General features: G+C 44.8%; 1 protein-coding gene across 9 annotated transcripts in view; it reads right to left on the bottom strand.

The window, feature by feature from the left end:
* Positions 1–21,460, bottom strand: part of RIN2 (Ras and Rab interactor 2) — a 203,300-nt gene that overhangs the window by 52,785 nt on the left and 129,055 nt on the right. For 5 of the 9 annotated variants that reach the window (XM_045574685.1, XM_036418969.2, XM_045574684.1 and 2 more), the window contains one exon: positions 11,474–11,574. The exons of 2 other annotated variants lie outside the window; for them this stretch is intronic. In XM_045574685.1, the coding sequence (XP_045430641.1) occupies positions 11,474–11,574 (101 nt within the window). Of the gene's footprint in view, positions 1–11,081; positions 11,250–11,344; positions 11,395–11,473; positions 11,575–21,460 lie in introns of those variants that run through there. 2 more of the 9 variants (XM_045574687.1, XM_045574686.1) reach the window with 2 other exon arrangements.

Here is a 21,460-nt window from a genome sequence, read left to right as displayed (position 1 = left end):
TTATTTATTTATTTTTAAAAATATACTTTTATTGATTTCAGAGAGGAAGAGAGGGAGGGAGGGAGAAAAAGAGGGAGGGAGAAAGAGAGGGAGGGAGGGAGGGAGGGAGGGAGGGAGAGAGAGAGAGAGAGAGAGAGAGAGAGAGAGAGAGAGAGAGAGAGAGAGGGAGGGAGAGAGAGAGAAACATCTATGATGAGAGAGAATCACTGATTGGCTGCCTCCTACAGTCCCACACTGGGGATCAAACCTACAAGTGGGGCATGTGACCTGACTGGGAATCAAACAGTGATCTCCTGGTTCATAGGTAGATGCTCAACCACTGTGCCACACTGGCCAGGCCTAATTTTACTTTTTAAAATAAAGGTAGACGATGAGTTGGTTTAAAGAAATAGGCAATTAACAGTAAAGATGCTGTATGAGTAAAAGAAAAATTGTAACACAACAGAGGAAATTTGGGATAAGACAATTTGGATTAGAACATAAGATTTTCCCTGTATTAATGTTTACAAACCTCCCTCTTAGATTCATGGGGAAGATTGCCCTGAAAAATATATCTGTATGCCATTGCTCAGCCCCTCTTTTCTGTGTTCGAGCTGTTCTTGAGGGTCCATTGCTATAACGGTCCCTAATCTACCTGCCAACAGCGAGCTCAGATCCTGTCTCCTCCCCTGTCTCTTGTAGCTACAGGTGAACTTCAGGCACAGATAATTCCTTTACTCATTTTGTAGACACCTCTGGGGCACTCACCCCATTTTATGAGGAGATATATATATATACAATATATATATACACATACACACACACACACACATATGCTTCTCTCTCTCACTAGCCTGGCTGTATTCAGGCCTAGCCGGGACAGGCATTGATCATATGACTGCTGCACATGAGCAGGGGCTGCAGAGGAGGTGTTTTGCAGACAACAGATTCATTTCTGTGAGTGAAGAAGGGGAGTAGCTCAGTGGACAATGAGAAACATGGTGGCCCTGGGTCTCCCTTAGCTCCTTTCTGCACTCCTGCCCATAATCTCAATTCGGGCCTTAACTTCAACCAGGTCCCAACAAAATCACCTGGCAGCTCAGTTTCAGTCTCAGGAGACAAAGGGTTCTTGTCTCTGTGTTTATCAGGAAATAGGTGGCAAAAATCCACCTCAGCTACCAAGAGCTCCCCCCCCCCCCCCCCCCCCCCGAGTCATCCTAAGGTCTGGGTGAGAAAACAAAGCAACCCAAATCCTTCCAAAACAACAAATCCAAACTTTTAGCATCCCCTTCCTCTTTGCTCATGAATTTCCTTTATGCACAGCCCCTCTCCAACATCCAGTCAACTAGCAAGGGGTGGCTTTGGGTATAAAAGTCAATGCTGAGTTTGAGCCTAGAACTGTCACTGTAGCCCACTGACGGGGCATTGTTGATAAGTGCTCCATTCAAGGTCCCCAAATACCTTGTTCCAACATTGGCAATGAGCTTTAGATTCCAACAAAAGAACTGATCACACCAGCTGGTTGAGCACAGAAAAAGGTAGGAGTAAATACTATTGACAGGAAAGCTGTGAGTTATGGAAAAATCCAAAGTGGGAGCCACACCAGCAACAAGGGGGACGGGGGTACAGGGTGGGGGGTGGGGTGGGGGGGACTTTAGCAGCCAGTTACGGATGAGTTCTCATCTACCTGGAGTTAAAACCATGTTCCTGCATATGTAAATGCATTAAAATTAAAATGCTAACTTTGGCCCTGGCTGGTGTTTCTCAGTGGTTAGAGTGTCAGCCCACTCACTGTAGGGTCTCGGGTTTGATTCCCGATCAAGGTCACATACCTAGGTTGCGGTTCACTCTCCACCCCAGATAGGGACCAGTGGGGAGGCAACCCGTCAATGTCCGTTTGTCTCTCTCTCACATCGATGTGTGAAAGCAGAGCCACATGCTAACCTGACAAGCTCAGGGAAGGCCTGCAAACCCAGAGACCTAAGATAACCACAAAAGATGGTTTGAAAATTAAATATCTAACAGGTTATAGTAGGTAGTCATGTCCCAGATATTTCACCTGACAAAGATCAACTAAGATCTTCTTTACTGAGCCACTCAGCCTTCCAGCATCTGAGATAACATATCTGTGAGATGTCTGGGTAACTTGAAACTTCCTTTTTACCCCAACTCCTCAGGGCACAACAAATGGCCTGGAGACATTCCTCACCGTTATTGTTATCGAGTTAATTGTCAACTGTTAATTAAGTTAGAGTATCCTGTATCTATCTCTGTAAAAGAAGCTCATGTCCATCATTTCACCTTTTACCCTATCCCAGAGGTTTCCCAGCTTCGCTTTGTCCCACCTCTCTAATCTATCACCAATGAATTTCATGTAACTAACCTAAAGCCCTTTCCTTTGATTGCAATGTATAAATATAAAAATGTAACCCGTCATTCTCCGGAGCATTATCTCAATCCATTGAGGTACTGCTTCCCGGCATATGTCGACAGTAAGGCTCAAATAAACTCACTAAGATTCTTTACAGGTTTCAATGGTTTTTTCGTTAACAGATGTTTCTCTCTCCCCCGTCTCCCTCTATCCCTCCCTTCCACTCTCTCCCCGAAAAGCAATTAAAAAGAATATCCTCAGATGAGGATTTAAAAAAAAAAAAGCCAACTTTTGTAAGGCATGTCATAGTTTCCATCTAGTCAACCCCCAATTTTAGTCTCCCCTCAGCCTCATCATCTTCAATGGCTGATGGAAAGAGCATCTGCTGGCAGACTTGAATCAAAGCCTCAGTTGCTTCTTTATACCTGTAAGGCCTTGATCTGTTACTACATGTCATTTAGCTTCAGTTTCCCCATCTCTAAAGATAGATTCTTGTTGGAAAAAAGGGACTATGGTACTAAAACAAACAAAATCTGAAAAGAACTGATTCTAAGAGCCTGGACTATCTTGAGAACTCTGAGTAAAAATTCTGCTTAGTAGAGTTTCCAGAATGTCTCTTTAATTTTCTCCTCGTTTTAGAAAGCCATGAACACGAAGCAAGGCAAGGTGTTTCTATTCTAGGACACAAAGACTGTTCTATAAACAAAATTCTGGAGTTAGTTTTGTCAATTTAATGGCAACCTTTTCTGAGGGCGGCTCCTGGCAGGCCCTTGAGGCTGGAGCCATCTCCACCCTTGGTAGATCTAGACCCAACCTATACTCTGGTGCTGGCCATCCTCAACATTCAGATGGAAAAAAAAAAAAAGGATGAAAGGTGACTTCTCTTGATATTTTTACACTGAAATTTCCACTCAGCTCGCCTCTCTGGAGCCTTCCTTCCTCATTCGGCTGGTGCTGAGCGTTCAGCGGGCCCAGCCTAACAAAGCCTTTTCACACGACGCTGCCTCAACCTGCTGCCAGGGCAGGAAGGTGCAGCCCAGCCCGGGACGTGTACGGCGGCGGAGAGCTGAGGATTCCAGCTACAAGAGGCCAGGGCAGAGGCATCTTAAGAGTTAAGGACCAGACAGAAGTTGGAGTCCTGGAGCAGTAAATCCTTGTGCATATAGGAAGAAGCGAGCAAACACAGCCCAAATGCCAAGCAGTGGCGAAGATGCCAGGCTCGGTGGAAGCTGACTCCAGGGCCTCCTAGGACTGGGAGAGGAGAAGTGATGGGTCTGTGATCAGTGGTTTCTAGAAATATATTAACAGAAAAGGCCTCTTATGTAAAAAGATGGAGGAAAAAAAAAACAACACAGCTCATACTGAAGAGATCCATCTGATAAAAATTTCTGGCAATTCTAATTTTTGTTAAACACATATACAGTATACACACACAGCAAACAAGGAATTCCCAGAAAACCTTCAATTTCAGAGATACCTAGGAGTTGATGTCCATTGATTTCTTAATCACATTCAATCATGAAAATAGTTCTTTAGACTCCGTGAGGCTGAATTACACGCCTACTCTGCAGTATTTAAGTTAGGAGAGGAAGGGGAATAAAAATTCATTCTGACTAAAGAAGGGGCACTGGCCAGTTTCTCAGTTTATTGCTGAGAAATTACTAGGTGAGTTGAGAAAACTTACCCACCACCCAAGATGGGAAAAGCAGTGGGCAGAGGTCTTGGGCAGGCGATATTCTTGTAAGGACCATGGCCTATTTACCTACGTTGTGAGAGATATGGTACAGGCCATCCGTCCATCTCCTATTCGAGGTGAAAACGTTAGATAGTGATAGAACTGGGCTTGGGACACTCTGGCTTACGCAGTTTACCTACCCTACAGGAGTTGATATGTTAATCCCTCGGGGCCTTTTTTGTCCCCTTAAATTCCAAAAGGAAAATGACTGACATAGTTCGCATTGCAGATTTTATTCCTGTGTGGCTAAGGACTTCTGCTTTCCGAGGGAGGAGGCCTCAACTTCTTAAAAAAGATTTCTAAAACCAAGTCACAGGGCATTTGCAAAAAACGTTGAGGACCTTTGGTGATTTTTAAGTTCTATCTACTGAGAACTGGAAAGGGAGAACAACACAACACGGAAATGGAATAAAAATGTGTGTCTGCCTCCGGGGAGGAGGCGCTGCCATTTTTATAAGAGGAGGAAGATTTGGTGGCGTTTTTTTTTGGTTTTTTTTTTGCTTATGAACTTCCTCTCAAAGGCTGCAAAGGACAGATCTGGAGCCAACACTGGCAGGGCCCTTCATTCATTCCTGTAAAACTAAGAAATGAAACAAAGAACCTGTTGTCCTGCACACCCCTGCCGCTGAAAACAAGAGAAGGAGCCAGGCGGCTCCACGTCTTGGCACACTGACCTTGAGCCTAAGCAGCGGCATGCACCAGGCTTCACACATTGGCAAGTGTCTCGTGGATTTGCAATTCTTGGCCTTTACGTGCCTTTGGTTACACGGGTGTTATTTCATAGCTGGATTCAATCCGCCCTGCACTCGAACCAAGCAGATACCTACTGGCAGAATCAACTACCAACACAGCAAGGCAAGGTCTGTGAAGGGTAAAGTGTACCTCCCTTAGGGTACACCTGGTGAACATTGTGTGTACCTAGGGAAGCCAGCCTAGGATACACTGTGGATTTCCCGGATGAGAAAAAAAACAAACACACAGTGGAAATCATGAGTGATCTACCATTTAAATGCATAGAAAAACACGGAAAGGGTACATACAAGGCAAAGAAACCAGCAAACAAGCCAACAGGCCACTGGCTCAGGGCATGGGCACACCCTAAAGCCCCCCAGCATCTGACAGCAAGCCACTCTGCTAGGACGGTCGCACCTGTCAGGGGTTTATTTTCCTTTCCTGTGAGCGCCAGTCTGGTTCAATAAGTCAGGAGAGGCTCACCATTGTTTGCTACATGATAGCAATTGTATTTTGCGGCATCTTAGGCCCCCTTGAGAAAAAGTGTCTGGTGTTATCAAAGTTTATTGTTTCTGCTTACACACGATTGATTTCTAAGAACTGTAAGTGTACATTCCCATAATTCTTGGAAATGTGTTGGTGCCTGCCTGTCCATAGTTTTTCTCAAAGACTATCTGATGGGAAACAGAATAGAGAAACTCTTTGACTTGGGTAGGGGTAGTGTTCGGAAAGGCAGCTGAAAATCTATACCCATCTGAAACACCCAAGTAACACCGCAGACATGGCTGCACTTTCTGTTAGTGGGGAGGGGGTGGGCATAGCTTTGTTCAAACCAGAGGAGGTTATGTGGCGGAAACAGTTTTGCAATAAGACATTTTCCCTACCATGCCCACTGAAGGGGTTCTGCTAGGACTAGCTGGATCAATTTCCCTGAAGGTGTTTCCTGATTTCAAGCCACCAGGGGTGTTTAGAATATGAGTGTTTGGAATATGATGTCAAGGCATTCTATGAGATTCTCTTAACTCTTTGCTCCTGCTGTTACCCATGCAGCAACAATTAAGTTCAACTTAAAGAAAATATTTGTTGAGTGAGTGCTATTTGCCAAAAACACCTAGACAGGGGAGCGTGGAGTTTTATACAGCCTACAGGAGAAAGAACTGTAAACAAGTATCACATAATGGAATAAGTACATAATAGAGAAATAAACTAGATGCCCTGGGGACCTTGGGGAGGAAGCAGGTAATTCCAGGTAGGAGGTGGTTTTCGGAAAGATGAAACTCATTAACCGTAAAGAATGTGAAGTAAGTCACCCATTCAAAAATGCTCCAAAGTACTGTTTGGTCCGCCTTCATTGGTGAGACCTATTATACTAGGGAAGGTGTTTGGCATATGAACCTTAGATCATAAGCTCATAGCAAAACAAACAATAATCAGTGAATTTCTTCTGATCTTTTAGATTTGCTTGCTTTACTTTGTTCAATATGCAGAAATATTATATGCAGTGATAGTCACCATGCCATGAATTGGTTTGGCCAAGGCCATTAGCCGCATGGTAACGAAGAAATATATGTGCCTCTAAATCTGATACAATTATTTTTTGAACTTAAACTTTTAAGCTCAGAATACACCTGCATCCATCCAATAGTTTTCCATATTTAAAATACATATATTCCACTTCATATATGTATTTGAATGCTGGTGAAAAGTGGTCCGATCCTGGATCCAAGTTAAAGGTAGAGATGCCAGGATTTAGTGAAGTCATTCCACTTCAATGACTTTGAATACAGAATTTAATGTCACTTCAAATTATTCTTTTCTGCATCAAATAAAAAGTGACTATTCTTTGTTGATTTATATCCATTTTTACTCTTCTAAAGGTTTTGGAGAGTGTATATGAGATCATTAAAAAGCAAGTTAAAGCCATTGATGCAAAAATCATTGTGCATTTTTTGTCTTCTTGCATAGTATCTGTGTCTCATCAGTGTTAGCCAGCAGAACACATCTTTTCCTCTTTCCCATACTTGGACCGATGGGGACGTGGGGCTTGAGTGTAGGGGAAAGATGTGCCGGTCCCTCTTCTTTTCTAGGGAGGATACTTAGGGCCTGCCACACATTTCCAACTTTCTATTTTTTAAGCACTGGCTGGGACCCTCTAATTGCTTTACAAGGGTGAAGTCTTGTTTATTCAAGAGGCTCCTGATGCTCCGATACCTTTAGAAGGTCCAAAGGGCTAGCACCTTTCATTCGTCGGGTCAATGGACGCTACATGGATGCTTCATGACAGACACGATTCTAGGCACTGGAAAAAACAGCACCACACACAGACCAAGCCCCCGCTGTCAAAATGCCCACCTTCCAGTGCTCGGAGGCAGAAAATGCACAATTACACAAATATATTTCATATCGGCACAAGTTCTAGAAAGAAAAATAAAGCCAGCTAAGTCGGCAAAGAAAGGCAGAGTCCAAGGATGGATGCTTCCCGGAGGAAGGACATTCCAGGCAGAGGGAACAGCAAGCACAAAGGCTGCTCAGCAAGAAGCTGGAGGGGCTGGAGCAGAGCGCTGAGAAGGCTGAAGGGGAAGAGATGGTGAGGGGTTGTGGGTCACCTCCTGTAGGGACCGGAAGGCCATGGTGGGGATTTTGGTTTTCAGTGAAAAACCACTGAAGAGCTTTGAGCAGGAGTGACATGACTTGGGTTTAAATTAGGGGTGTCAAACTCAATCAGAGAAGGGGCCAAAATCTAAAATCCAGCCTAAATCGCGGGCCGAATGGTTTACTGGACAGTCATAAACTGTCATTGTGATGGAAACGCAGCGGAGTGCAGTGATGACAGTGCGGTGCGGGCCACATTGCAAGGCCTGGCGGGACGGATTTGGCCCGCGGGCCTTGTGTTTGACACATGTGGTTTAAATGATCATTTTCTATGCTGTTTAGCTAACCACCCAGAGAAGGTGGAAGAGGTGAATGGAGAGACAACAGGCAAGGTTCTACTGTGGTGGTGCTGGTGAAAAGTGGTCCGATCCCGGATCCAAGTTAAAGGTAGAGATGCCAGGATTTAGAGATGGATGGGAGGACGTCAGGAAAGCAGGAGAGGCACCAGGGATGAAGGAGGGCCCAAGCACCTGAAGGCATGGTCACTGGGATAGGAAGGCCCGGGAAGAAGCAGGTTTGTGAAGGGAAACCAAGGGTTCGGCCTTGGTCTTTTAAGTTTGAGCTCCTGAAGGTCTGGCTGAATGGGAAGCTGGATGCAAACATCCGGATTCCAAGAGAGAACATTCCAAGAGAGAACGGGCCTAGGGATGCAAGTCGGGAATCACCAATACACAGATGTATTCAAGCCGCAGGCCTGGCTGAAATTACCGAGGAAATGACAGGTGTCTTTCCATGCATGTGTTTACCACGTGCCGGCACCAGTGAAGTCTTTCACAGCTAAGCATTCACTTAATCTTCCTAACAACTCTGAGGTCACGTTCTATCATTATCCTCATTTCACCGAGGCACAGAGATGCTTCCGTGTCTTCCTCGAAGGCAGTGGGGGAGGGAGAGAGGAGGAGATGTGTGAAGAGGAGAGGCTCAAGAAGTGAGCTCTGGGTGCTCCAGGGCTAGGGAGTCAAGAAGATAAGCAGGAGCCAGCCAGGAGCCTTGAGGGGAGAGAAACCAGGGCTCATGGCATCCCAGAAGCCAAGCCAAGCAAGTGTCCCAGGCAGGCAGGGTGGGTCTACCGTGTCAGACGATGCCGGGAGGTGAAGTGGGCTGCGAAGTGGTAACTGACTATTGGGTGGAGAAAAGGGACTGGTGCACTCTCGCTAACCTGGTTTGGAAATGCACTCTCCCATTTTGAATGCAGGCAGAGAAATCTCAGCAGCTGAAATTTTGCCCCCAACCAAAACTTTAGATGTTTCCATGGTCGGTGCAGAAGTATTGCTTATTCTCTCCTCTGCTTCCAGAGGACAGCAGTTCGTAGGCCCACCGCCAGACCTCACCATTTGATGTATTAGTAAAGAAGTACCAATGTTATGAAATCATGCATTTTTACATTCTAATCATTGTATTCCACTATAATTGTTTTCCCCTCGTCCACTCACATATTTTGTTTTTATGCATTCAAAATATTAATCTGAGAAGGGGTTCATAACACAAGAAGAGGTTTCAGATCTCAAGCTCATCTCACTCTGAACCACGAAAAAGCAACGAAGAGCCAATGCAGGGTGGGGAACAGCGACTTCTAACCAAGGGCACCGGCCTGTCACTTAATCCGGCTTTCAACAAACTAGGGAACCACAGACACTTCCTGGTGATGGTGGGTGGAGTGGGTGAGGTCATATCACAGCTCACACTCACCAACCATGAGGCTGCAAAAGGCCATTCACTGCCAGGCATCTGTGCAGCCACCAGAACACGCCCAGCTAAGGTCCTGAGGGGCCACCCTGACTGCTTCTTCTCTCTCCACTGTTTCCACTGGAAGTGGCCCTGCCTGCTCCCCTGTCCTCCTGGGCTGCTCCGGGCTGGGCTGACCTGCTGCTCCCCTGTGACCACCCGCAGCTCTGCTCCGCCTTCACTGTGAAAACAACACCATGTCCTCCGTCCCCCACCTTTGTGTTATCCGTCCCTCCTGTCATTGGCAAAATGGAGGAATTAATAGCAAAGTCACCACTCCACACTTCTAAAACTTAGCGAGAGACACCAGCACAGGAGCCACACCCTTATTAGTTAGACTTTTACCACAAAATACGGGTCTCCTATCAGCGGAAAGAGGGTCCTAGTGGAGCTCAACCTCACAGTGCAGTTAGGAGCTTCAATTAGTTCCAGTGGAAATGCATTGAGAACAGTGACTGGCACAAGGTCAACAACACATGCATTGCTAAATCAAGACAATCTTGCCTTTTTTTCTTTCTTTCCCATCAAAGACAGTGCCAAGTAAAATGCCTCTGAAGTTTCATAAATCCAGTGTTAATCAATACAGCATTCAAGAATACACATCAACCTGATAAAATAAAGTTACAGTCACTCTTCAATTTAAAAAGAAAAAGACTAGAAACATGTTAAAGATTAAATGTAGCCCAGCTCTCCCACTTCATGATGCCCACTGCAGTCAGAGACCCAGCCCTGATTACATTATCACTCCCTCCAGGCCTAGCATCTCCGTGGCTTATACACAGGAGGGTCCTGTCTCTTCTCTGCAGAGTTTGGGGTCCATCTTATAGTACTGTTTCCTGGATGTGGGGAAATCAGTGCTATGAACTCTCTCTTCTTTACTCTTTTGTCATCAGCCTGGAGCCCCAATTTATTTTTAGCTTAGTAATGAAAGGGTGAGGAGAAATCCCCTGGCTAAAGTTCCACGGAGTTCAGAACTACTCCGAATGCGAGGTGGAAAGAGAATCAGAAATCATGGTGTATTTGTCCAGATTAGGTTGGGGGGTGGGGGAAGAAAGGGGGATTTACCAATTGAAGCCATTCACATTGAAATAAAGAGAAATTATAGAGTGCCTAGTTTCGCTCCAAGTGGCTTGGGGGCCATCTGGTCTACCCCTGTCATTTTGCAGAGAAGGAAATGGAAAGCAGAATGTCCACAGCTGCGGGAGAATATAGTTCCTCCAGAGACATAGGAGTTAAAGCACCACCTTACAGCTGCCAAGTGCCTCCCTGGGATTGCCACTCTCTCTTCAGGCGAGGGCAGGGAACAAGTCCTGCCAGTTTGAAATTTGCCTGGACAGCCAAACCCAGCTGGTTCCCCTGCCTGTCTTTGCAGTACCACTCCGACTCCTGCCTGTCTCAAGACTTGCAAGCAAATCCTACCGGGTGAAGCTCCCCCTCACCCTGCACAGGCAGCCTCAGCCCCATTTCCTGGGAAAAGGGGCACACGGCTTACAAATCTGGCCTCTCAAGCACCAAATGCCCACGCCTTTCAGCAGTCGGGATATTCTGCTGTTTTGCTAGCAATGAAGTACACAGTCCAAGAGCTGGATAAGGCTTGACCAGCTCCTCCAACCTGCCACCCCAACCCTGATCAGGCACCTCCAATCTCCAGATAAAGATCTTACTTTATCTACTCTAAGATCATTACTTTATCTACATTTAAGATCATCCTCCAGATAAAGATCTTACTACCTACTCCGACCCGTGAAAAAACGTTCACAGCATACCAAGCTTAACTAGGACAACCCACTGCCTCCCCTTTCTTAGTCATGTACAGTCACATCCAACTGTCAGAGCGCGGGCTGCACTGCAGGCTAAGGCTATGGTGGGTGCTGGGGGTTTTCTGACCTGAGAACGCAAAATGAGTCCATCCTCTGAGCGCTCCCCTTTAAGCCTCCTGGAGACTGACACAGGCTACACTGAGCTCTATTTGGCGCGTGGAGGATCCTGCTGCGTTATTGTTTCCATCACTGTGAGTAGGTGGATGTGGCAGATAGAGTTTTAGGTTTCCGGGTTCTGGTGCCAGGAGGAAGGGAAAGGTTGTAGAGTTCAAGTGCCTTCGCAGGGATTAAAATAAACAAGCAGACAACTGGTGCCTAGGCCACTCCCACCTCCTCCAGGGTTTCATCCGGAGCCGCCACCACATTCCCAGTTCCCAAACTGGAGGAGCCCCGGACACGGCAATCCTCAACACGAAGAGGGTCCACTTAGCTCCCGCCTCGCCACATCGCCTCTGTCACCTGTGGGCTTCGGTGGGTCCCAGGCCATTTTCCAGGCTGACATCCGTCTGCACCATCTCCCGCTTCAGTTCTCCGATCTGCGAGGCGATGGTGTCAATAAGCTATTCAAAGACAAAAATAGTGTGACGTCAGGAAGTGGAAGTGAAGAGGCGTGCCCAGGGCCTGGGGAACTGCAGACACTCTAGTAGGTAGGAGCATACAGATGGCAACCCCTCCCCCCCTTTTTTTTTTAAACCATGAATTTCCCCTACTCAGAGGAAAGAAATAAAAAGGGAGGGAGCAGCTTCTTCTTAGAAAGAGGAAGGACTTTGGTTTCGGTACTGCCCTATGAAGAATAATATGACGCTCAGCTTGGTTTCCCAACGAGAAAACAAAAAGGAATAAACAAATCCTGGTCAAATCAGGCCTCGACACTCATCCTGTCAAGGTGAATTCCCGGGATTAAAATTTACACAGTCATCATCCTGGCTACAGAAATAAGCATATTTTAAAGACATACACACATCTTGCAAACCAATTCCCAATGACACTAAACTTATTTCTCACTTTATTTATTTATTTATTTATTTATTTTCTGGTCAGAGAAAACTGTTAGGGAAAAGGGAAGAGAGGGGCAGCATGAGCTGGAAGTGTGTGAGTGGGTGGGTGGGTGGGTGGGTGAACCATGAGGAGAATGGAAGGGGAAAGGCGTGGTCTTATGTCCTTTACCCACATGCTGGGCAAGGGCTACATCTGTCCCTAAAGTTTGGTCTGAATTCTTGAGCCCACATACATCCACTCATTCAACAGACTCTTTCCTGGTTATAATTAGGCGCTGTATGTGTAGAGCGGCTCTGAAAGTGTGCCCCTGCTCACGATTTTTTAAAAATGTTATAAAATGTTACTGATGTCAACATGTAATTGCTTATTTTTAAAATAAATATCTTAGTGTTTTCTTCATTTACTTTCAAATACAGCAAATATCTGTAGATAAGTCCACATGAACTTTGAAGTCCTCCATCATTTTTAATAGTGTGAAGTAGTCCTGGGACTAAAAGTTTGAGAATCACGATTCTAGCTAAAGACGTGTTGTATTGCCTCCAGCAGCTTTTATCCCACCCAGATGCTGGTAGAAATTTCATTGGATGACCTGTCCCTAAGCTAGTCTAGATTGTTGACACCATCAATTCATTCACTAATTCAACCGGATTCTGTGGCCACCCACTTCTTGCCAGGCACTACAAGTATAGAGTAAGATTGACAATTCTCATGGAGATGAGACCATAGCACTTCGCAATAAGAAGTTCCAGAGTGAGCCCAGCTGGTGTGGTTCAGTGGTTTAGCATTGACCTATGAACCAGGAGGTCATGGTTTGGAGCCGCATATAGCTCGTGAGCCGCAGTTTGCCGACCACTGCCCTAGATTATTCTAAATTGTTGATCCCATCAATTCATTCACTAATTCAACCAAATTCTGTGGCCACCCACTTCTTGCCAGGCACTACAAGTATAGAGTAAGATTGACAATTCTCATGAAGATGATATCCTGGTGGAGCACAGACCATAGCACTTAGCAATAAGAAGTTCCAGAATGAGCCCAGCTGGTGTGGTTCAGTGGTTTAGCATTGACTTATGAACCAGGAGGTCATGGTTTGATTACAGGTGAGAGCACATGCCTGGGTTGTGCGGCCTGCAGGAGGCAGCCAATCAATGATTCTCTCTCATCATTGATGTTTCTATCTTTTTCATCATTGATGGTTTCTGTCTCTCCCCCTTCTTTCCTCTCTATGAAATCAATAAAAATATATTTTTTTAAAAAAGTTCCAGAATGAAAAAAGAATAGGGTGATGCTATAGGAACGAACTACTGTATAGCTAGGGTGGGGTGGTCAGGACAGAACTTGGAAGAAGTGGTGGATCTCTGAATGACAAGGTAGCCAGGAAAAGATCGAGGGAGGAGCCCTCCACACAGAGGGAGTCCCAGAGGCTGGAGAGGCATTGTGGAAGGAGAGGCAGGCAGAAACCAGATCTCTTTGGCCTTCTAGATTACAGAAACCTAGAATTTGAGTTTTTGATACTAGGAACCATTGGGGGGTTTTACATAGGAGGATGGCATTTTACTTTTTTTATGTCCTGTAAAGAGCGCCTTGGCTGCTGGCTAGAGATATTTGTAAGGGCAAGAGGACAAAGAGCAAGACCAGCGAGGAGGCAACTGCAGTGATCCCAGCAAGAGATGATGGTGGCTTGGACCAAAGTCGAGGGAGCGGCAGTGGAAGTGGAAAGAAGGGGGGAAACTCAGGAACAGTATGACATAGAAATCGAATTGAAAGATGGGGAAAAAATGGGGAAGGATTAGACTTGAGGAGGAAATCTAATTGGGCAGTGGGCAGGTTAAGTTTTAATGGAGTTGTACTAGCTATCAATTAAATGTGTTAAGTGGCTTTTGACATTCACGATGGAGCTATTTATACATTTAGAAGCCACTGGCCTACGTGTCAGTATTTCAAAGTCCTTTGTCAGGAGAGATTATCTAGGGGAGAGTGTAGATGAAGAAGGTGTCCCCATAAGTAACTCTGTGCATTCCCAACACCTAGAGGTCAGAAGGAAGGCCTCTCTGTTCTCCATGCTTGGTCCATCCCCTTTGTGTGTGACTGGGTGGGGGCTGTGGGTGAGTTTCTAGAAGCACTGGGCTTTAAAAGAGAAAATGACCAGGAGATCTCATTTGACACACATCTCAGTGGCAAAATTTTAAAAGTCTGATAATATTGGATAATATGGAAAAATAGGAACCCATATGCTGCTGGGGAGTACTGCTCACAGAGTCACTTTGGAGAGGAGTTTGCAATATCTTGTAGAGCTGTAGATACACAGACCTCCTAGTTACACAGGGTGCAGGGAGACCTTTATGAGAATATTTGCTGCCCACTACTTTTAAGAAAACCAAAGTACCATATTTTTCGGACCATAAGACGCTCCGGACCATAAGACGCACCAGTTTTTAGAGAAGGGAAATGAAGAAAAAAAGATTCTGAAACAAATAGTGTCCTAAAATATTTTATGTGCATTAAAACCCAACATCACAGTCATAAACACATGTAATCAACCCTGTAAAGTAAACAGCAGCATTTAGAACCATTTTAGAGCCAGGCAAGCACACAGAGACCACACAGAGCCGGGCAAGTAAAAAACTTTTTTTTAAAAAGTATATGTGTAGGCTATATTTGGGGGGGGGAAAGTGTGTCTTATGGTCCGAAAAATACGGTATAAGCACCTATTGGTCCATCGATAGAAGAATGGGTAAATTGAGGTATAGAATACTATACAGAAGTTAAAATTAATGAACCAGAGTGTTAATGAAAAAACATCCAGTGTAAGAAAAAGTCTTGTTAGAGTTTAGTTGAGTCAAGCTGATGACAATTGCTGGGAGGAAAAATCTCAATGGATTGAGAAAATATTCGGGAGAATGGCAGTTCTACAGCTTATTTTATACATTAGAATCAAAACAGGAGATGTAAAGGGTGTGTGTGTATGAAATCCATTGGTGGTAGATTACGGAGGCAGGAACAAACAGAGTGGGGACATCTCTGAGCTTGGATTAAAAAGTAAAAGGAAGAGACACATACTTATTTTACATTATGTCAAGTGGCTTTTCACATTCATGATGGAGCTATTTCGGTGGATACAGGATAGTTAACATTCATAGCACACAGAGATGGTATGTGAGCCACAAGATAATATGGTATCACCCTCTGGTGCCAGCAGTTGTGCCTGCAGGGGTCTAGATACTTCAAAGATATGTTATCTTAGATGTCCAAAGACAACAGACAATTTTAAAGATAAGGACTGACCTTATAAGAAGCTGTAGCCTAGGATTACCCACTCTGACCCATTGTTAGTTAGGGATTTTTATTTCAGACCACTCTCAGTGGAAAATCACAGGTAACACCACTTGGTTTCTGGATTTGCAAGGCCCACCATGGGGCCTTCACTGAACTTGTCAGGTTTATTGATAGAATGTGGCCCCTGTTTTGTCCACAATAGCTATATGCATAAAGACATATATATTGTAAATATAAAAATTCAAAAGTCTTTGTTAAAAATAAAGACAATAGCCAAGATACGGAAGCAACACAAGTGCCCATGAATAGTTGAGTAATAAAAAAACTATATATATATATATATATATATATATATATATATATATATATATATTACTCAGCCATATATATATCTATTTCATAAAAAAGAATGAAATCTTTAACCATTTGCAACAGCATGGATTAAGGGTATTAGGCTCAGTGAAATAAGTCAGTCAGAGAAAGACAGATACCATTTAATTTCACTTATATGTAGAATCTAAAGAACAAAATAAATGAACAAACTAAACTGAAACAGACTCCTAGACAGAGAGTGAACTAGTGGTTATCAGAAGGGATGGTGGTTGGGCGACTGGGAGAAAGAGGTGAGGGGATTAAGTACAAGTTGGTAGTTACAAAACAGTCACAGAAATGTAGGTAAAGCACAGGAAATAGAGCCAATAACATTGTGATAACTATGTATAGTGCCAGTTGGAGTACCGGAAGTATCAAAGGGAACACAATGTAAAATATCTGATTGTCTAAACACTAAACTTTACATCTGAATCCAATAAAAATAAAATTGAAAGAAAAGAAATATCTTTAAAAAACAGAAGCTGAAAATGGTTGCATTCAGTGTATAAGTTTAAAACCACATAACATTGTATTACTAAGTGTCTGTAGATACACACATAGATATAAAGACTACTCCAATATGCACTGTGGGGTTACACTCCTAACCCAGGACAGCAACTGACTATCTCCAGAGAAGAAATAGATGGAGGTAAAGGAGCTTAAACACGTGAGATTTTTTTTTTTAATTCTTTGAAAATTGATGGGAGCTAGACAAAGAGAAATATGGATGTGAAAGAGAAACATGGATTGGTTGTCTCCCCACGTACCTCAACCAAGGATAGGACCCAAAACCTGGGTATGTGCCCTGCCTGGGAATCCAACCTGCCACCTCGTGGTGCATGGGATGGCACTCCCAACTGCCTGAGCCACACCAGCCAGGGAGAGATTTTATTTCTTAAATGAAATGGCAAACTGATACGATTTGACAGAGCTAGTGATTGTTTTTAGTATTATATGTCATATCTTGTATGTTTAAAATACTTCAGAATCAAAGTCTTAGAAAAATAAGAAAAGAGGCGGATGTGTATGAAACTGGGAGGAGATGGAGGGATGAAAAAAGTGGGAGGAAGTGGGGTGAGTCAGGGGAGTCTGAGTGTCTGAGTGTCTGAGCCAAAGCCCTACCACTCTAGGCTGGGGAACTCCCCTCCCATTCTTGGTCACGGCTGTGATCTTGGTCACAGGACAGCCACACACAGCCCACCAGGGAGCAGAGAGCCCACTAGGGAGCAGAGAGCCCCGTTGGTGGAGGACCAGCCACAGCCTCGGGCAAACATCTACAGAAACTAAAAGAGTCTCACCCCCAGCAGTAAGTAAGGTCACCCTCTCCACCCTCAGCCATCTTCACAGCCACCATATTGATTTGAACGAAAAATCCCCATTGGCCTTCCCCAGGAAAAGAAGCTGACCCGCCAGCCAACTTCCTCCCTACACTGCTCCTGTTGACACTTTGGCTGCATGTCCAGGCCTTGGGCCCCTCTTGCTCTTTTCTCTGTATCTGGAACAACACAAAAACCTACAAATTTCAGTTCTCACTTAGCAGCACTCAGTGGAAAACCACAGGTAATAGAGCTATAACAAACAGCCGGCTGTGGAAGAGCATGGTGGTGAGGCAGGCCTAGGGCGAGAGCCCTCTCCAGCGAGACATCACTGTTCAGCTCTGTTCTGCTCCACTCTGCCCTGCCTGCTCCTCTCGGGTCCAGCAGGACATTTTTGGTGTTTTGTCTTCAGGATTTCAGCTCCCTACCTTGAGGTGGGAGGGGAAAGTGTGCTCTGGAAGCCAGGGGTAACTGACCTCTACAGTCCCTTATTGGTCCACCTTCATGCAAACGAGGGCTCCAAATCCTTGCAGTTTGATTGGCCCAAAAAGCACTGTCCTGAGTGGCCAGAATGGAGCTGTTCTGATGGGTTGCTTAAGATGCTAATGTAGGTATAGCTGCACAGCTCTGATTCTGTGGGAAAAGTCTCAGTCCAGGTGGTTAAAACACAATTTCAGGAATTCATTTTTATAAGTGTTGGCTTAGGGGAGAGGAACAGAGTACAAGCAGGTAGTTCAGTGAAGGAATCAGGTAGTTCAGTGCAGGCCTGTCCCTAAAGTGTGGTTTATGTGAACATGGAGGCCCCTGTTTAAATTGGTTGCTAGGCTCTTTTTAGTTTTGTTTTTTTTTTCCTTTTTTTAAATTGAGAAGTTAGCCACCAGGAGTCCTTTTTGGTAGGTGTCTTTTTCAGGATCCACAAAGCCAACAGCAGTGTCAATGGAAGTGCTTTACTGCAGTTGATGCTGCTAACGGAAGTTTCTCAAGGCTCACGAACACAACCCAAGACCCCAGCACATCCCTGTCCTTGTCCAGAGTTCCTACAAGAAGAGGAAGGGCTGCCTAAGCATCTGCCACGCCGGGGAGCAAGCGCCGCTTCCACAGCCCTGTTTTGCTGCCAAGGCTGTGCGGGCATCTGGGGAGGTGGCAGCAGAGGCAAGCGGCTTTTGCTCAGTTTAATCAGGGAATGAGATAGGACACCCATTTCCAGGAAATTAAGTTGGTGAGACAGTGGTTCTTATAACAAAAGGCAACATTTGTGTGATTTCCAGAAAACTCCACAAGCCGTGTCCTGAGGCTTCAATCCAAGAGACAGCCATGCACACAGGGCAGAGCAGATCCGCACTGATAAAGCCAGGACCTACCTGTGTTTGTTGGGTCCAGCTCTGTGGCTGGGGATGAAATGGCCTCTCTGTTTCATAGCAATGATCACCATTAATAAAAAGGGAGAATTTAAACAGGAAGAGGATTTGGGAGCATTTAGGAACTTGTTACAAAGTGTTTTAATCTCATCTTCCTTATAACCCTCCAACACGCTATGCCCCTAGCTAGAGTCAGCCAACAGGAGGCCACAAGGGTATTCCAGGGCAGGTCTTTTTGAACCCAAAGCTGTGGGGAGGAGGGGCGGGATTTGGGAGGAAGTGAAGATCTGGGCCATTCGAGGGGGAAGAGGCCAGAGAGAGGGAACCTGAAGAAGGCAGGCCAGGGGTTGAATCTCTGGGTCCCCTCCCTCTTTCTACTAGGAAACCCAGTGCCTTAGGCCCCCTAACACGTAAGAGGACACAGGAAGCCTAGAGTGCTCCCCTGGGTGGTTTCCATGCAAACTGGCATCCAGGCCCGGGGCAGAATTCTGGAAGCTCCAGGTTCTTTCTTGGTCCTCTGAGGTCACACCCAGGCCTCAGTCTGCTATACTCCAGCCTTGTACAGATACCTACCCTGATTTGCACCATTTTGTAATCACTCTAGGTAAATTTCCAAGAGGCAGGAACCTCACCTGAGGGGCCACACTTCAAGCCTTGTAGTGTTTACAGGCAGTCTAGCTTGTAGCAGCTACCTGGTAGTTGGACAGCGTGAGCTAGTAGTGGTGAGCATACCAGCTCTGGGTTCAAAAAGACCTGTCCTCAAACATCCTCAAGGCCTCCTGTTGGCTGACTCTGGGGGCAAGGGATGCTGGAGGATTACAAAGGAAGATGAGATTAAAACCCTTTGTAACAAGTACCTGCATGCTCCTCAATCCTCTTCCTACTTAAATTCTCTCTTTATATTAATGGTGATTATTTCTATGAAATAGTCCATAAAGGTAAAAGGTAAAAGATACTTAAAAAGGGTCTATACCCCTCCCAACCTGGAGAGAGGCCATTTCAGCCCCCACAGCAGACCTGTCCTACAAAAGACCAGTGCTTGTGGAGCCCAATCTTCTCTGTCTGCGCAGAAATCTCTAACCTTGAGATCGGCCTGCTAGAGATCAATTTTCCCTGGCTGGATGAGGGAGACAAGTCTCCATCTGCAGTCCCTGTTTGCAAGCGAGGTTGGAGGGAAGGAGAGGGAGGGACACCAAATCTTTTCTTTCTTTTAGGGTTAGATAAAAGGAGAAAAATTATCTTGAAGGTCGTGTAAAATGAAATGAGAAAAGTGCTTATAGAGCAAGTTGAGATACAATACTTGGAATTCCAAGGCTAACTCAGGAATGTTATCAGTTGTCTGGAAAGGACTGTGTAGCTGATAGAGGAAGACTTGAAAGGAGGGTGTGGGAAAAGTCAAGTGCTGGCTTTCAGCTATGGGGTTTCTATTTCCCAAGTGCATCATCGTGGCCTCTCCAGTCCCATCAGCTCTGTGGAATTGGACCCACCTCCCAGTCATGGAAACCACATGGCCAACCAATTCCCTCTCTTTTCGTCTGCTTCCGCTGAGGTAGAGGAGCTGCATGGATTGCTGGGTACACCCCCCTGGGGTTTGTCTGAAGCAGTCTGGAAAATAATGGGCTTCTTACAAACTTTCAAACTGTCACCATGGAAACAAAAGAGTAATGGAGACTTCCTCCCTTTACTTGTAGAGGAGTGTCTGGGGAAGGATGCCGAAGGATCTCGGAACTGTGCCCTTCTGTTTTGTTTTGGAACTACCGTATTTTTCGGACCATAAGACGCTCCGGACCATAAGACGCACCAGTTTTTAGAGAAGGGAAATGAAGAAAAAAAGATTCTGAAACAAATAGTGTCCTAAAATATTTTATGTGCATTAAAACCCAACATCACAGTCATAAACACATGTAATCAACCCTGTAAAGTAAACAGCAGCATTTAGAACCATTTTAGAGCTGGGCAAGCACACAGAGACCACACAGAGCCAGGCAAGTAAAAAAACTTTTTTTTAAAGTATATGTGTAGGCTATATTTGGACCATAAGACGCAGGGACTTTTTCCCCCCACTTCTGGGGGGAAAAAAAGTGCGTCTTATGGTCTGAAAAATACGGTATGTTCCATCTCCTATGGGTGTTGGTATGTATACTTAAAGAATTTAATTCTATTCACAAACATAGACACACGAATACATTCCCACTGAAAAGCAGATCACTGTAGTTCAAGTTACTTTCCCTTGACCATGGCCCATAATGCTTTCCATCTAATATTGTCAGTTTAATATGATCATTCTTGAATGTTATGATCCTGTGCTTTTTTTTTTTACCTCTAGTTTGCTTATTATAGTAACAAAAATGTGGAATGTATCCACACGGATAAAGGGAAGCCCTCGTTCATTTTACGTGGAATGGTTTTCCATCACTGGAGTGTACCACAGGGACATTCCACATATCCATTCTACTCTGATAGACATGTAGGTCGTTTCCAGAGTTTTGCTGTCGCCGGCAGTATTGTGATGAACAGCCTGTGCAGCGGGGGAGCCCTCAGAGTCAATGCCGCATTGCTCCCCAGGTGGCTGTGTCCATCTCTCCTGTCTCCATCTCTCTTCGAGAGCATCCACCCCACATGTCAGGGTTCTGACATCCTGCACTTTTAAGCTTTGGCAAACCTGATGAGTACAGTGGCTTTTTATGGTCTCAATGTGCTTTGTTCAGATGCTATTGCTTGTATACGGACTGGCTGTCCGCATTTCTTCTAAGGAATTGCCTATCCACTTACCTGTCGACAATTTTGAGGTTCCGTATTTTTTCTTAAGTTGTGATATAAATCCACTATCTCAACTAATTAAAAGGTGCTGTTTTTTTTCTCATACTGATTTCCTGTCTTTTAAATTCCTAAAGATTTTAAGGTTGATAGAGTCAGAAGTTCATTATGGTTCCTGTTTTGTCTCAGAAGACATTCCTTCTCTTGAAGCAATCAAAGGTCTCCTCTATTTTTTGCGAAGACGTTTTGCCAATTTGCATATATTGTATGTACTTATTTGTAGGCCTTTCATTCTTCTGGAAAGCCATTTAAAAAATGTTTTTATTGATTTTAGAGAGAGGAAGGGAAAAGGAGAGAGATAGAAAATC

This window comes from Pipistrellus kuhlii, unplaced genomic scaffold, assembly GCF_014108245.1.
Source record: "Pipistrellus kuhlii isolate mPipKuh1 unplaced genomic scaffold, mPipKuh1.p scaffold_m20_p_6, whole genome shotgun sequence".
Taxonomy (NCBI): Eukaryota; Metazoa; Chordata; class Mammalia; order Chiroptera; family Vespertilionidae; genus Pipistrellus; species Pipistrellus kuhlii.
The sequence above is the reverse complement of the archived record's forward strand: the minus strand, read 5'-3'. Positions and strand labels throughout refer to the sequence as shown.